General features: G+C 39.4%; 1 protein-coding gene across 1 annotated transcript; it reads right to left on the bottom strand.

The window, feature by feature from the left end:
- Nucleotides 1-921: 921 nt before the first annotated feature.
- Nucleotides 922-13,230, bottom strand: cyth4b (cytohesin 4b). The gene is made up of 13 exons (XM_026171855.1): nt 13,062-13,230; nt 10,563-10,645; nt 10,022-10,086; nt 8,272-8,338; nt 7,366-7,484; nt 7,093-7,173; nt 5,437-5,549; nt 5,032-5,180; nt 4,400-4,511; nt 4,093-4,169; nt 3,502-3,573; nt 3,241-3,395; nt 922-1,908 (listed from the first exon to the last, which is right to left on the bottom strand). The coding sequence occupies exons 1-13, from the start codon at nt 13,078-13,080 to the stop codon at nt 1,803-1,805; spliced, it is 1,218 nt and encodes a 405-aa protein (XP_026027640.1). The 5' UTR covers nt 13,081-13,230; the 3' UTR covers nt 922-1,802.
- Nucleotides 13,231-17,991: the final 4,761 nt, after the last annotated feature.

Raw genomic sequence — 17,991 nt, 5'->3', positions numbered from 1 at the left:
ATGCATATTCATACTCTGATGAATGCATCAGAGAGCAACTTTCAGTATCTTGCACAAGGATGCTTTGACATGCATACTGGAGCAGCCAGGGGTACTATTAGCAGATGACCTGCTTTACTTCCTGAGCTACAGCCACCCCAGAGCGAACCTGGTTGTATGCTGTGCAGAAAAAAGAAATGAAAGTCAGCAGACGTGAGACAGAATATGTGTGTGTGAGAAGACCTGGTGTAACAGTGAAGCTGCAAGGAGAAGCTGTAATGAAGAGAACAGGTTTAAATGCATTGGGTTGACCATTCAAATCAATGGACAGTGCCCAAGATAGGTGAAGAAGAGCGTGTAGGCAGGGTGGAATGGGTGGAGACAAGTGTCAGGGGTCATTTATGAAAGAAATATAGCAGCAAGGATGAGTCGGTCACTCTGAAGCCAAGCTGGAGGTGGAAGAAATGAAGCTGTAAAAGAGCTTCGCTGGGAGTGACCAGGATGGACTAGATTAGAAATGAGCACATCAGAGGGACAGCTCATCTTGAGCAGTTTGGAGACAAAGTTAGAGGCATGGCTGAGAGGAAAAAAGTCTAAACAATTGATAGAATAGCTGCATGTTACAGGAGAGTCATTTACAAGTTTTATGGTTGTGAATCATCAAGCTTGTTCCTCATGATTTATTTTTTAAATCTGGGCCATGAAAAAGGATGGTTTTGACAAAATTCTCACACACACAAGCCTGCCACATCAAACCACAGAGGTGGTTTTAGGTGCTTCACCCAAGGATGTAAACCAAACATATCAGCATACAAAATAAATATGAGGAAGTAAGGTGTGGCTGAATGGTTTCAGTGCGTATTCAACCGAAAACACAGCTGTCAAGATCAAAGCATGAAAACAAAATCCTCCTTTTTAATACAAACGCATCGATAAACACTTTTTTTTTATTAAATAATCATTTCGTGAGAGCATAAAAAATAAAGTACTTACAGTGATCAAACATATGCAGTATACAGACTGACACAAAACACAATGAATGGTTAAATGATTTCAATTTACACAGTAAATTTGTTACAAAGCGGATATAAAATGCATGTTCCTATTGCACTGTCCTTTCAATTTACATGACAAAAACATATTAACATGCATTTGATGTGACTGTATAAGATCCAAACAACTGAAAAACATATTTACATACGTGAAAATGATTCTGTACAAACTAGACACTTCAACAGGTCACTGAGATAACACCATACCCACCAATGGATTTGCAGTAAAACTTAAAGCTGTCCACCAGAGAGAAATAAAATCACCCTATAAATGTCCGCTTCTGAGCACTATGAGAACTGAGTAAGACGCTGTGCCCTACGCGCGCCTTTTAATAGCATTCAAGGAACTGCTGAGACATCACATGTTTAATTTTTCTTCCTTAGCTGAGATACTTGGTTAGGTGAAAATCAAACCAAAAGAATCATCTTCTCACTGCAGAGAGGAAAACAAGTGCAGTAAACACACACACTGTCAAATGTGTTAACCTAAACCGAGATATCTCCTCGTGTGGGCCCAGAGAATTTGTTGCCAAGCGCTCCTTTGCCCGCCGTGCTGATGCCATGAACAACACAAATGAGTCATTTTTTCACCCCTGACACTGTGTTTCTCAGTCTATGAAAGGAGAAGTGGAAAGGGAAGTCTCTTTTTTAGTCTAAACCACCACCGTCAGTGTGTTTCTGAAGCCTCCATTGCCCTTTTGTTGCAGGGTGGTTAAAATGATTTTCAAAAGAAATTACAATCCACAGTGCACGGTGGAGTGAGCTGAACATTCACGAGGTCGGATCCTGCTCTCCTGAGTCCTGGGGAGTTTGGTGTATCACCTTTTTCTTACGGACTGAGACCAAGTCGTAGAACGGATCCTTGGTGATACTTGCCCTATTTGAAGATAGAAAAAAGGCTGACATTAGCTTATAGGAGGTTAACAAAAGCTTATATAACAATATACAGTTAAATAACAATACATAACTATGTATTGCTCTTGGCTTATTGAAGAACATATTTTCCATAGGCATTCGGATTAATCCTGGTATAGGCAGAAGTTTATTGTTTCATTGGTTTAAAGCAGTGTCCTCAGTGCTAATGCTGCTGTTCCAAAATGCACCAGGGTGCTGATTTCAAACTAAAGCTACATGAGTCAGACATAAAACGCTGGCACTAGTGAACAAAGACATGCATCTTCCATTAGAGAGACTCTCTCTGAAACTGCTGAAAACCAAAATATAGCTAAAAGAAGAGTCAGCAACAAGCATGACTGCAACCAAGTACTAGTGGTTAGAGTGGGAGACTGATCCAAATACCAGCAGAACTTTATAATAATGTCTATTTAGCGTTATTGAGGTATAAGCAAGTGCTTAATACATCAGTTATACATCATTGTTCCTCTTTAGTATGCCATTTATGAATATAGCTTTATTACTATGAGTAATGATTATGATTATTACTGGGAATAATAGCTGTACATAGTTACATGGTGTAACAATAACACATGGATAAATAAACAAATCTGTAATGACATACTAAGGAGGAGTAAAGATATATAAATGACGAATTAAGCACTTGCTAATATCTTACTTACACCTTACAAATGCTTAATATTGAGACATTTTAACAAAGTGCTATGAAAACTGTCTGAAACATTTAATGTTGACTGTCAAATCTATTTTATTTACAGCCTACATGAATACATGAAAAGCTGAAAAAGTGTGATTTCTTATCTTAATTATTATGAGAATTAAAAATCACAGCGACCTTATTGGTCGTTAAAATGTGTTCAGTTCAGAAATTGGTGATGATTCATCTCATAAGTCATACTGCACTCCTCTTGCCTACATAAGCTGCCTTCAGTGTTGCTCTTAGTATCGGCAATAGTGGCTCTCTAGATACTTGGTGTCAGATCAATAACAAAACTTCGCAGTATTGCACAGCATTGATACTAATCCTTTGTGTGCTTGTGTTGTACTTGCAGCGCTGCCTCTAAATAACCAGGAACCAAATGTGTGTTTTATCAACAACTTTGTTAGCAAATAATGAGATAAGACTGGCTGTTTTGTGAACATCCGGTGTGAATAGCATATTAAGCTTCATTGACCTAATTGAAAGAAGTGCGTGTAAGTGTGTGTGTGTGTGTGTGTGTGTGTGTGTGTGTGTGTGTGTGTGTGTGTGTGTGTGTGTGTGTGTGTGTGTGTGTGTGTGTGTGTGTGGTCTGACCTGATGGCCTCAATCCAGGAATCTCTCTCTTCTGCGCTGGAGGCACAGATTGTGTAGGACTGGTGTTTCCCCTCCACCACCCTGCCATCCGTCTCTGTCTTACATGCTTTGATCTTCTGCCCTCGACTGTTGGGGTTGTACAGCTCCAGACAGTACTACACGATGCAAGACCATCAACATGAAAGTCACTCTTAGAAACTATCAGTTTATCAACTTGCAGAATGTGTTTGTGTTCTGCTTGAACAGCTGACAAGATCTTACCGGTTTACGAGGGTAATGCACTTCTCTAACACAGAGATTCTCCAGGGGGATGATGCCTCGGGGCTCTTTATCCTACAGGCAGATCCAAAAGACATTTATTGATGAGTCAGGTGGGTAAAAAAACAAAAAAAAATGTAGAGATGAGAATAAAAAAAATGTTACCAATGTCAGAAAAAAAGGGAAGCAGAAAAGATAGGGATAGATACCTGATATAAGATTATTAAGTGACACTTTTACTGGAAATAACATCACATTTTGGTTTTCAAAGCCTGAGTAACACCACGTAACTCACTGAGAATTTGGTCAATCTTCAAAGGTTAAAGACATTAATGTGTCATTTTTATCTGTAACATTAGGCAAGAAAAAAAAGCCACGTAATAAAACATGGGCGTTTTCAGCACAACCGTCTCTATGGTTACGTTCCAGTTAGGTTTTCATAACTACAACTTCGATGTCAGTGATATGTAAAAAAAAACTGATTAAACCCTACCACCTATGATGCCATTCACCTGATTCATCAAAAGAGCTTAGCAACAGCTAGAGAAGGACAAATATACAGTGACAGCATGATGAGTTTGACAGAGGCCTTACAGTGGTGTACTCGAAGTAGTAGAGGCAGTTGTCTGTCAGAATGAACCATCGCCTCTTCCACGTCTTAACTCGACCTCCTAAAATAGAGAGACAACAAAAATGTGGGCTGTTGGTTGGGGATATTATGTCACTTACGTGCAAGCACACATGAGAATCTTCCAGTATTGGGTCATTCTCTCCGTGCTTCCTCTGTACTTTCCTGTTTGTGTAGCAAATTACTAAGATGTGATGCCACACAGCAGGGCAAAGCACGCTTAACATAAAAAAAAGTCCACTGTTTAAGCATGTTTTCTGGGTGGGATTTTACCAAGTTTGAGGAGCCATCCTTCTCTGTCGGGGTTGAAGAAGGTGTGAGTCAGATCATTCCCATCGTCCTCTGGGATTTTGAAGGGCTCGTTGCGTATGCTCTCGTACAGTTTCTGTGCGTAGAGAGAGTGAAATGAAATGCAACCATTAAATGAATTGCAGGTGAATATAAAATATGATCCTGAGCCTCCTGTAACCCGCTGACGGCCTCGACTGACCTGTGGGTGGAAGATTGGCATGAGAGAACCTGGATGTTTTCATGTCTGTGTGTGTTTCAGTTCCACATTAGTGGCGACTATGAAATACAGGTATTACTTTCTCGAGGAGGAAAGGAACTGTGTGGTTTTACTTTTTGTTACAAATACTGTAATAAATAATATTATTGTTAGCTTCTGTTTCATTTTGACGTTTACCAGTCAATGACTTAAAAAAAAACTTTTAACACAATCTCTTCTTGTTCACCTTCCTCTTATTATTCACAATATGAGCTAGCCGTTTCTTTTACATCACTAGGGAGCTGAAAATGTGTGGTGAATGTATGCAGAGGCTAAAATGTTAGCTGTGTGTCCATTTAGGTAATTGCTTCTTGGCGTCTACGTGGGCGCTGTGATTGTGTTTTTGAGAGGTTCTCACCGACAGCAGATCATTGGGTAGGTCCTCTCCATTGTTGATGCCTCTGTTCATGGAGATGAAACGCTCCAGAGTGGTTTTGTCCTTCACGTTGGGGTTGTGAAGGCTCGTGTTCAACATGATGATGGCAAAAGACAGGATGTAGCACGTGTCTGGGGTTAAGAGGAAGATGCACACGCACACAAAGAATAAGAGGAAGCCTGAACCAGTGTTTCACATATGCATTTTTGGTACTGAATAGAGAAATACAGAATTAGTGACAAGGAGAAAGCACAAAAAAAAGTAGAAAGGAAGACGTGAATATCAAAAATACAAAGATGGTGTGGTAATTAAAAAAAAACAACCTCCGCTCTCTCACACACAGTCTCAAACAGGAAGTATGAATATAGAATGCATATTGAAGCCCACCAGTTGACTGGAAGACATCGAGGTTGCAGTCGCAGTAGCGGGTGGCGAAGGCCTCCATCATACGGTCAATCTTCTGAGCTTCACCAGGCAGACGGAAACTCCACAGAAACTGTCTGTCACATACACACCGCAAAGGCAGAACACCTCAGTATGTTAACAATACACGTGAAGCTGTTTATCAGCAAGTAGACAGGAGACGCACTGTCTGTCTGTAGCAAGTCTCAAAGTCTGGACTTTATAGCTGCTTTTTGTGCTGAAGGACTGATTAACAGCAGATCGGTCAGTGTGACCTGTGGTGGAGTCATCTATACAGCATGTTAACATCAGCATACAAGGACAGGAAATGTTACATTTAATGTGAGAATCAAGTTTGGCTGTTCTGCTTGTGAAATTCTGACAAATTTCATCTTCAACACTTGGGTTGGAATTGGTCATCAGGGAAAGTTATTAATATACTCTAATTTTGCCAAGTTTGGTCATTATGAGTTGTGGCCATATGGGAAGGGCTCGTTACATGAGTTCAGAGAAGTGCTCTCCATCAAAATAGCTGTATGAAAATATAGTTTCACATTTGCATTGGTTATGTCCTCTTTTTAGGTTCATTTTACATGTCAGTTAAGTTTGTGTCATGGGTGCCTTTATACAGTCAGGCATTGAAGTAGATCAAATAACTAAAGGAATCAAGTCATTCACTGGCTTCTCCATGCGTCTGTGCCCTGCAAATAACACAGTAAGAACTCATTTCAGATGTATTGTATCTTTAGAACAATGTGGTTTAGAGCGGACCTGTGTCAGAAATAGCTGCTGTAAAATGAAAGGGTGAGACTCTAAGCACCGTGGTTCTTATTTCTCCTTTACTTTTTGTTTTAAAATTATTTGTCAGTTCCTTTTCAAGGTGAATTTTACTTGATCCTAACAAGGTCAAGGAAAGGAGGGATAACCAGACAGGATAACCCCGATGACATCACTGTTACTGTGCAACATTAGGTAGATTTTCTTTTTGACTTCTCAAAATGCCTGGAAGCATAATAAACAACAGTAAATAAGTGTTTCCATCCTGAGTATTTATCACCAGGATGACTAACCTTATACATTTTTTTTGTTTTGGATAAAGGACATTTTAATTTGCTACACAATCTTAACATTTTTGATCAATACCCTTTTCTTTGGAAATCAAAATTTTACAAATATTTTTGGAATACTTTTTTCCCTCCATACCACCGTCGTCATTTGCAATCTAAATCTGCCTGTCTCTGTAGCAAAAGGTTTGGAGTAATTTTACTGCTCCTGATACCTCTGAGTGAACATTGGGCCTGTCCACACTGTGAACAAGTTATATATAGCTGCTTGTCTGATAACAGTTACAGTTTAGTGACTGTGGAAAGACTTTCTGATTACATATTACTCTTTTTCTCTGTTTTTGCTCATAAATAAGTGCAAATATTACAATGTAGGTACATTTAAACTTCAATTATGCCCTTCTATGGCCTTTTGTCTTTGTTTAGCAGTTAAAAGGTCAAGTCTGCAAGTCTACATTTAGTCAGGTTCCTATTGGTGTTATCCATTATACTATTACATATGTGTATGCAAACATCCTTGTAAAATGATCATGAAGAAAAATTGTGTTTATGACACAGCAGATGAAGAGGGGCTGACCTGAGAGCCTGGACCAGGTTGAGGTCGGAGAACTCGTGCAGCTCCACAAAAGCCTTCAGGGTCTGAAGGTGGAGTTCTTCCCTGTGGGGCGGAGTGTGAGGGAAAAGGCATGAAACAAAAGAAAAGTTTTCACCTTTTCCATACAAGACCTATCCTAACTTATCCTGTGTTTTAGCCTCCTCACGCTCTGATTCTACACCTTTTCATTTCCTTCACTCCCATCCTCATTGCCTCCCTTCTACTGCCGTCTGCACACTCCCTGGCCTCACTCACCTTTCTCCAAGGAATTCTCCAATGGCTGTCTTGTTGAGTCCTTCTTCCTTGTAGAGAAACTCAGCGATGGATTGAGCACTTCCATCCAGCAGCTTAATCTCCAACAAGTAGTTGATTCCCTGCAAGCAAGCGGATCATTTCACAGAAGTTCACATTTGGGCTCTATTTGTCCTCACCACTAAAACTGCACAGGTAAGGAGAATTTTTAGCTTCTGACATAGCACTTAAAATATGCACAGGAACACATGCGCTGCCTGCTGTGGCTAATGTGTGCTACTTTCACAATGATCTCATCTCATGCTGGTAAAACACAGCAAGTTCACAGCATCTGTAATTCTAATTCCTTAAATTCAGTTATCTCTTCCTCTTTCTCCTCGATACTGTGCTTGAAGAGGAAAACAATGTTTAGCATTTAGTTATTGCCTGCATGCAGCTACATGCTGCCTTAATTCTCTTCTGTGTAATCCAACGTTGATTACACATTGATTGTCATGTTTATATTACTTTAGACTGCCTATGGTTCAAAGTGGAACACTGTTATATAAGTGTGTCAAGTTATATTAAGTTGTAGTAAAGTTAAGCTAAACAAAAAAGAAAGTAAACCATGACAAGAATTATTCATTGTATCAGTAGTTGCAAACATTTGCACGCACAGCAGTCATAACTTTGACCTCCAAGCAAAACCACAGAAACTCTGGTGTGGGCCAGGGTGTCTGTTCTGTTCACAGACACGGCGGCCCCTTCAGTATGACACACATGAAAGTTAATACAAGCTGCTGTGCTGGAGGAAGGTGCTCAGCTGCAAAAGCTCAGACAGCGAAATGCAAAAAGGCTTTTTTGTTTGTTTGTTTTTTAATTCTTCATAACAAATGGTTATTCCTTGTCGAGTATGTTGATCCAGCTTACCTTTTTAGGGTCCATGTTGAATTTCTTCTTCCCATTTGCAAATTGTTTGTTTTTCTCTATTGCTTTGCTGAAAAATCAACAATAATGAGAAAAATGTCAGTCGTGGACAAAAGTCTTACACTTGTTCTTTTTCATTTTCTTTGCACACATGCTCGGTGCAAAACAACTGCACAGGATTGCATGTGTAGCCTTCTTGAAGGACATTTGAATGTTGGCTGTCTTTTTTTCCATTCTTTATCAAGATGATCCCAAACTGCTTTAATAATGTTGAGGTCCAGCCTCAGTGGAGGCCAATTCATGAATGATAGTGCTTCATTGTATATTTTGTCTATCCAGGTTTGTTTTACTGCACTGTCAGTTTGTTGGGATAATACACTTTCCAGATGGTATTGCGTGGTGGATCAAAACCTGACAATACTTTTCTGCATTCATAATTCCTGCAGTTTTGAAAAGAATCCGTCACCCCTGTCTGAAATGCAGTCCTAAACCAGGTCAGAGCCTCCACTATAGCCGTAGAGACTCATTGTTGTGCCTCCTTTCTTATTTCCCGCATACATACTGACATTCAAACTTTAACCATGACCATGACCTGTTTTCACTGATTTTCAGTCCAGGTCTTTTCTCCTAGTCTCCCTTCCTTAAGAATGACTTCTTGACAGACACGCCTCCACAGAGACCATTTCTGAAGCAGCTTCACCAAAGAGTAGATAGTCGGTGTAGTCGATGTGTCAGTTGTGTTGTTTTTTTCCTATTTCTTAAGGACATGACAGTACTGTCATCTGCTGTAGATTGTCTTTCAGGCCTCAACTTCCTCTTTTTTCCTCGACTTTTTCAGTTTCCTCAAATTGCTTTAAGGATATGATGCATGCCATGCCGAGATCGTGACAGATGGCCGCCCCTCCCTGAGCCTGGTTCTTCCAGAGATTTATTCCTGTTAAAAGGGAATTTTTCCTTCACACTGTTGCCAAGTGCTTGCTCATAGAAGGTTCCCTGATTGTTGGGGTTCTCTTTGTATCATCTTATGGTCTTTACCTTACAATATAAAACACCTTGAGGCAACAGTTGTTGTGATTTTGCACTTTAAAGATAGAATAGAATAGAATTGAACTGAATTGAATTGAGATATGCCATGCTGTTGATGGGACAGGACAGAGAATAAGTGAAAAAGCAGCCAATTTCTAATGAAAAACTTTAAAAGACTTCAGAAAGCTCGGAGAACCACTGCAAAAGTTTGGCTCTTTGGAAGCAAAATATGACTAAATTACACCTGCCTCAAGCCTTTTGCACAGTACTGTAAAATTAACATCATTAGTCCATAATTATTTTTTTGGAAGTTGCACAATATGGCACATTTGATGCAATATATACATCCGAGACTCATTGGTTGCAACAGGTTTCATGCATCTCATTCTATTGACTATCAGCCTAGTTTGGATCAGTGATTGTAATTAGGGGGGAAGTGTTGCATAATTTTGCCCACAACTGTGAAACAAAAAACTGTTTTCTCATCAAAAAAATAGCTAATCAATATGTTATAAGTGGAAAACTCTTTTCAAGTGTTAGTAATCATTGGAAGAAGAGAAACTTGTTTGAAAGGCACTGTGTCACAGAGTCATGTAAGACATTTACATGTTTTTTGTCAGTGGCATTGTGTAGGTGTTCTAAATACACGACAAAGAAACCTCCGTGCATGATGCAGGTGTAGGGTTTTTCCCATTTTGCACAAAAAAAACAAAAAGAGTCTACTTACTTTTCTTCTGCAGACTCAAAACTGAGTATTTCTGCCATCACATTGTCTATCTCCATTTTTAACTTCTGGAAAAGACAGAGAGAAAGAAAAGTATTTTATATTGTTTAAAAAAACGTGAAAAACACGAAAACACAAAAATAAGTGCAATGATTGTATAAACTTTTTTTTATAAGAGTGCCATATTGATGGAAGATCACCCAGGGGCCCCAATCCTTCTCACCTTTTTTTTTTTGAAACATTATGCTTCTTTTTTCACATTTTATTTTTTTAATAATGCAAGAATTGTTGTTATGGTGATCAGGTGTTCAAAATTAACCTGCTTTTCATTTACACATGGAGTAAAATAACATAAAGATCTGCTGAAGATGCATCTCAGGTTCATTTGAAACTGGTGCTGCTACCATGAGGTGAAAAGACAAATGACACTTTATTAATTCTGTCTGTGGTGGTGGGAGCGAGGGGCCATATAAAATCTGCCCTAGGGCTGTTATTGGCCCCTGGACTGGACCTTGGACATGCCTGGTATATGTATACAGGTTACCTGGATATCATCCAGAAGGTCTTTTTTATATGTCTTGATGGTTTTGATCTCCATCTTCTCTTCTGGTGTAAAATCTGAGGAAACTAAACATACAGTGGAACAATATAATTCCAGCAATTCCAACAACAAGTTCTTCAAATACAACAATATCTACTGTAAAACAAATGTGCAGAACGGAGCTGTTCTTGAATAATTTGAATGATAATTTGCATATTGAAAATGTGGAGTATATTTAAAAACAACCACAACACAGGGAAGATGGCTTCTCTGGAAGATATGTGAGACAGGTGCTGTGGTTTTTTCATGAATGATTTCTGTCACCACAAAACAGTACTGTGAATATTTTTCTCGAAAACAGAGACACTCGCAAATCCATGATGAGTTTTCTCATATTTCCATTCCATTAAACAGAAACAGAGCCATAGCATGACTTGTGTTTTTTTTTAATGATCATTAATTCTAAGGAAGAAAATAGTATTTGGAAATTTGCTCGGTTATAGATAATATTTTACCGTATTATGATTTTAGATTCAATTATCAGTTGCATGTGGTCATTGCGTCACAGGGGTTAGTTATCTTAATGACCCAGAGTTTCCTTCATCTTCACATTGTAGTGATAGACTGTTTTCCACTGGGGAAACTTGAGGGCCCCTTTTAGAGCAGCCCCCACACTTTTGCGCTTTGTCTGCACCTGTAGGAGAATTTCCAAACCAGGCTCTGGAGGAGAAAAAAGGCGCCTCCACTGGAAACAGCTGCTTCTGACTGTCTTTCAAATACCTCTGGGTATGGATCAGTACTGATCAGTTTTAAACTCAAACATGGCTATCAGTTTGCCATATAAACACACGTAATAAACAGCAAATCAACAACCACATTCATTTGCCTCACTCCTGTTCCATGTTACAAACTTGAATGTGACAGAAACATGAAGAAGCTGTGGCCAGCTTAGGCGGGGGTTATACTTTCTCACAGTCACAACTGTACGAGGGTCCTCTTGGGACTGAACAGCCCTTTTCCTACGCCCACAACTGAGCATAATTGAAACATTACTGCAAAGCCTCAGAAACAAAAAAGAGGCACCATTACTCTTACCATTTCTATAAATGTTCATGCCAACTCACAACTCTCTGCTGTAGAAACATGTCTAATGATAGCCAGTGTCACCCGCCTTCACATATTCAAGGGCCAGTGTTAATATCAAGGTAAGGTCAATTTTTAGTAAGGCGCAATTTATTTATTTTTTTAATTCTTTGTGCACTTTGAATTTTGTCTTTGTGGCTTTATTTGTAGCAGTGTCAGTTTGCAAAGCAGCTCCATTGCAGCTCACCGAAGTTGCATCATCTTAAAACAGCACTGACCTCCTGTTTGGCTTAAAAATGAATCATTAACGAAAGCGTCATACCATTTGGTGGTTTACCCAACATCCTCTCTCGGCAAATTCCATTTAATTTTCTCTGTATTTGTGTTTTACATGGATAAAGACAAAATTAAACACCTGTTCTTTAGATTTTAGAAAATGAAGAGACGTAACTTTAAAAAAACAACAACAACAGCAAAGCAACATATTTTTATCATCAGCATAGATGATGAGATGTTATGATAAGCAAAGCAAAGTGTATGCACTCTGGTTCCTCAGCAGCATTCAGGCCATACTGACCTTTTTTATTTTTTTTTACATTGATCCTTTGAGAAAATAAATATTTTTTAGAATATTTAAAGCTAAAAGACTGCTAACTGCCAATACTTCCTGTAGAGATATGTTGTTTGCTGTTAATGATGTGACCACAGCGCTTCCACTTCCCCACCCTTCCTTTACACATCTTGTGCAACAAAGCTGACAGGCTTAAATCATTGGAGCCTTTGTTTAGGTAATTTAGATACCGAATTACCAATCTGAAAAATAACCGCTGACTTTAAGTTACGTTTTTAAGTAGTTTAGGCATCTTTGCAACTTCCTTTTTAATGTTACAGTCGGTGACGTGCATGTGAATGTGAGTCTCTTCCCCATTTCAGCTGCTAAGACCCACAATGTATGACCACAAGGTTAAACAGTGAGAAGTGGTATATGCTGAAGTGTACAACCATCACTAAAACGTTCCACCAGCTGTTCTCAGCATGCATTGAAGGTTTGCACCAGTAATAGCAGTATTTATTTCTAATGATTTGTCTTCAAATTACAGCTGTTTAGTTAGAAACATGACAGTGTGAAACTTGAAGCTTCCCTATAAAACAGCTGGGTAACTTTTTAAGATCCAATTCATGTCATAAGGTCAAGCGTCTTTATAATAAGAGTATCACACATCAGGAGTATACTAAAAGACAATTATGAAGGTAAATTGCATGAAAGAGCCTTTTAATTTTAAATATCCAGTGACAGTCTCTGAAAATCACACCTACATTTAAATATCAATAATTTAAACGATCCCGTTCTCTGTAAATATGAACTAAATAAATACATATTAAAATCAGTAATAAAAAGGCAACTAAACCAAGTCTTACCCATTTGGCAATCAGTCATTTATATCCAAGGATAGAGGGGAAAAGAATCAGTACAAAAACAGCTAAACAAAGTCGATGTATCAAGGTACGCAGGCTGCCTTGGCACACAGTGAATTAACAGCTGAATGAAGTGGATGCTGTCTTTCAACTCCACCTCTTCCCCATCTGTCACAATACCACTCATACACGAGACCGCAAACAGGTCAGCCTTCAAAATAAAAGGGTTAATAAACGAATTTGTCAGAGATTTAATTTGATCAAAGAGGGTCTTTTTTTTTCATGTTTCATTTCAGGATGCAAGAAGTCAACTTTTCCATTTATGTTTTTAAACGCATATTAACAGAAACAGTCGGGGTAAAACACAGGTGTAAAAAAGAAAAGAAAAGAAAAAAACTCTTTTGCACAGGTTTGTGGACCTGAGATATCTGCAAATATCTTCCACTGTTATGTAGTTGAATCTTCGAGTGTTTTCTGTACGTCAAAGCTGAAAAAACTAGCTAGGAGACGAGTTTGGAAAGCATTACTATCATGTTATCATATGATGAGGTGAGCCACGAAGCCTTGAGATATATTTATCGCAATTACAGGTGACTTTATTTAACTAAAATGTGATACCTTTATTTTGAAGGCTGTGTGGCTTTCCTGCTCTGCTTAACGTAGTGTACTCTCTCTCTCGGGCTGATTTGACAGCTGAAAGCTGGCACTGTTGAAAAACCAACAAGTAGTTAACGGGTTGAATTTTGCATGTTGCATCCTGCCAAGGTAACCATACACAAATTGAGGTTTTACAGCAGTTTAAACACACTTTGGAAACGGAAGTAAAATTATTCAAGGAATTATTCAGGAGGAAAAAATAGCATGTGAATATAAAGTCCTCATAATTAAACCTGACATTATAACTATTATAAAAGCGAGGTGTTAATGTGTATTCTGAATAATGTTTTTTTTTTTTTCAAAAAAAGTGATGTGAGAAGTCGAACAAATGTAAGAAAAACAATAGTTTAAATAGCTGTGAAAGATAAAGGAAGAGCAACTGTGCTGTACAAGCTCAGGGTTTTAAACGTGAGTCAATAGCAAAAACTGTTGCTAAAGTGCCATCTAGTGGTTGGAGATGAACATCACAAATGCTGTTGTATGAAGGCGTGTTTTTGTCTTGCTTAATGGAAATAGTTCAACATTTGCCGTCATCTTACAGCTTCCTGGAAACAGTATCTTTGGGCCAGGTATTGTTGATCTAATGCTTATAAACATTTAGTAGTATCTCTGAAGAAAATCTAGACTGGTTTCAAGCAGAGTATTACACCGAAAAAAAGCCCTTTCAAGAGGTTTTAATGACAGGCTTTTAACTGTTTGGGGTAACTGAGGGCTCTCTCTGTTTATATGATTGCCTTGGGGTCATTTTGGTGGTGGTCAGAGGGCCCGGTGGCGCCAGTGTCCGGCAGCCTCGCCTCTGTCAGTGCGCCCCAGGGTGGCTGTGGCTACAATGTAGCTTGCCATCACCAGTGTGTGAATGTGTGTGTGAATGGGTGGATGACTGGTTGTGTAAAGTGCTTTGGGGTCCTTAGGGACTAGAAAAGCGCTATACAAATACGGGCCATTTACCATTTTTTAAAAAACACAACTTCTCCTTACTTTGCATTGCAGATGATCTACAACTATGTCTGCCTATACAAACCATGTTGCTTCATCACCTGCAAACTGTACACAATGCAGCAGCTTGTCTTTTGAGAGGAAAGAAACAGGATGATTACAACAGCATTGCACCATCACAAGACCCACCTCAAAACGCCATTTTTTATTTTAAGACTACAGTGAGGCCAAAAAACTAGTTCATGCTTTTATTACTTCTAGGCTCAACTATTATAATTCTCTCATAGTACTCATAGGCTGTACTAATGATCCAACATGCTTCAGCTGCTTCTGATTTTTGGGGTTTCTCTGTTTTCTTTGTATTATTCTAAAGACTTACCTTACAATATAAAGTACATATATAAATAAAACTGCACCTACTGCACCCTACTACTGAACTTTTATAGCCATACACCCCGACTACATCAATGACGTCTATGAACCAACTGCTCTTGTAGATTCTTAAATGTAGGCGTAAAAATAGGAGGTGAGAGAGTCTTTTTAGTGGTGGCCTCTAATCTTTGGATCAACCTACCTTTTCACATAAGAGATGCCCAGTCACCCAAATATTTTAAAACACCTAAAAAAAACCTACTTATTCTTGTTGGTACAGTATATCCTGGCCTTTATTGTGCAAGCACGGTCTTGTTTGTTTCTATTGTTTTATTTGATGGTATTTTTTAAATTTATTAGAGTTCATGATTTATTGTGTTTTTCAGGGCATGTTTATTGTTGATTTGTATTGTTACAAGCTGGAGAACTCAGGAGTGGACCATCACCCCACTACATGGATACTGGACTACCTCACTGACCGACCACAGTATGTGAGAACTCAGGGCTGTATGTCGGACAGGGTCTTCTGCAGTACGGGGGCCGCACAGGGAACTGTTCTGGCTCTGTTCCTCTTCATCATCTACACTGCAGACTTCTCCCACAACTCCACCCAGTGCTTCCTGCAGAAGTTCTCTGTTGACTCTGCAATAGTCGGCCTCAGTGTTGACATTGTGGAGGACTATAAATACCTTGGAGTACACATTGACAATAAACTGGACTGGGCTAAAAACACCACAGCACTTTACAGGAAGGGCCAGAGTCGTCTCTATTTTTTGAGGCGACTGAGGTCCTTCAACATCTGCCAGAAAATGCTGAGGATTTTCTATGAGTCTGTGGTGGCCAGTGCGATCCTCTATGCTGTTGCATGCTGGGGGAGCAGGCTGAGGGTCGCAGATGCCAACAGACTTAATAAACTGATCCGTAAGGCCAGCAATGTTGTGGGGATGGAGCTGGACTCCCTCAAGGTGGTGTCGGAGAGGCGGATGCTGTCCAAGATAAAGACAATGTTGGATAACACCTCCCACCCACTCCATGACATGTTGGTCAGTCACAGGAGCTCGTTCAGTGAGAGACTGAGATTACCGAAAAGCACCACTGAACGACACAGGAAATCATTCCTGCCTGTGGCCATCTCCACTTAACACACTGTTTGCTGCTACAACTACACATGTTTCTTTTCCAAATATTTATTTATAAGTGACTTATGTATGTATGTATGTATATATATGTATATATTGTACTATTCTTAGTTAGCGTATTGTCTGTCTTGTCTTAATGTTGGTTTAAAATGGAGCACTGTAACAAAAAATAATTTCCCCCAGGGATCAATAAAGTATTCTGATTCTGATTCTGATTCTGATTCTCATCTCTGATGGGGACGACAAGGAGTACAGAGAACTGACCCACAACTTTGTGGACTGGTGCCAGCAGAACTACCTCCAGATCAACACTAATAAAATATAAGGCACAAACATCCTCCACTACAACCACTAAACATTCAAGGTATGGACATTGAGGCTGTGGACAGCTACAGGTACCTTGGTGTTTATCTGAACAATAAACTGGACTGGACTCATAATTCAGATGCCTTCTACAGAAAAGGGCAGAGCAGGCTGTACCTGCTGCAGAGACTCAGGTCTTTTGGAGTGAAGGGCCACTCCTTCTATGTCTCTGTGGTGGCCTCAGCCACCTTTTACAGGGTGGTCTGCTGGGATGGCAACATCTCTGCCGGGGACAGGAAGAGACTGAAAAGGCTTTTCTGGAGAGCCAGTTGTGTTCAAGGATGCCCTCTGGAGCCAGTGGAGGTGGTGAGTGATAGAAGAATGGTTGCCAAGCTGTCATCCCTGTTAGACAACATCTCCCACCCAATGGAGGAGACTCTGACAGCACTGAGCAGCTCCTTCAGTGGGAGACTGCGGCACCCACGATGCGGGACGGAGAGATTTCGCAGGTCTTTCCTCCCCACTGCTGTCAGACTCCACAACAAAGACTTCAACTGATCAAGCACACACATCCACACATGTGCAATAACACTAAGTGCAATACTCTTTATCTGACAACATTGTATTTTACTCAGTTGTATATGGTATTTGTATTCTATTTCTATTCTATTAGATAGTATTTTATTCTATTAAATTCTATTATGTACAGTATTTTTATTCTCATTCTTTTGGAGATTATGTATCGAAATTTCAGGAGAGGGACCACACCTCCAAACACGCTCCTTCTGGCTGTCATCTATATAGGTTCCCCCAGTTCTGCAAGCTGTTCATTCTCGTTTACGTGCCCCTCCCTCCCTTCTTTTTCTCCATTCTTTAACTTCTTCGCTTCTATTTAGTTCATGGGGATCTGCCAGGCCTGGGAGCCATCGCCAGTCCCCTTCGAGGCCTTCCCCAAACCGCAGCTCAATTCATGTCAAAGCCATTCACCTTTACCTACTAAAACGCTGTCAAACCTAAAGATGAGGACGTGGCTCAGCTAGTGAAGTTATCTTATTCTATTCCTGTGTTTTTCTAATTTTTGCTATGTAACTTTGCACTGTCCACTTTCTGCTTTAACAAAACAAATTTCCCACATGTGGGACTAATAAGGGTTTTATCTTATCTTATCTTATCTTATCTTGTGTATATATTTTGTATTGCGTTCATGTGCATTACTTGTTGTTTTAAATCTTTAAAAAAGTAAATTTGAACTTGACTAGATGCATGTTTTTGGATTATGATGAGGTGGGAGTGCCCATGCATACATTAGGACAGCATTTAGGATGCTGGGTTAGCATCACAATACCACATTTACAGACACATAACTTGAAGTTAACCGACAATAAACACTTATTTTCAGGTGGGTACTTGTATCACTCAGGAGGGATAACAAGGTTTAATGTTGTTTTAAGATGAAGGTAACCATTAGACACATACTGCAGAAAACACCAGGAAGTGAATGTGAGTAAGTGTTATGTTGTGTAAAC

Source organism: Astatotilapia calliptera, chromosome 6 (genome assembly GCF_900246225.1).
Source record: "Astatotilapia calliptera chromosome 6, fAstCal1.2, whole genome shotgun sequence".
NCBI classification, from domain to species: Eukaryota; Metazoa; Chordata; class Actinopteri; order Cichliformes; family Cichlidae; genus Astatotilapia; species Astatotilapia calliptera.
The sequence above is the reverse complement of the archived record's forward strand: the minus strand, read 5'-3'. Positions and strand labels throughout refer to the sequence as shown.

Excerpts from the sequence above, each read along its gene's own strand:
- cyth4b (XM_026171855.1), bottom strand. Across the intron at positions 10,087-10,562 it reads ACCTTCTGGATGATATCCAG|AAGTTAAAAATGGAGATAGA; the intron begins GTAACCTGTATA and ends TGTCTTTTCCAG. Across the intron at positions 4,170-4,399 it reads AGGATGGCTCCTCAAACTTG|GAGGTCGAGTTAAGACGTGG; the intron begins GTAAAATCCCAC and ends TCTCTATTTTAG.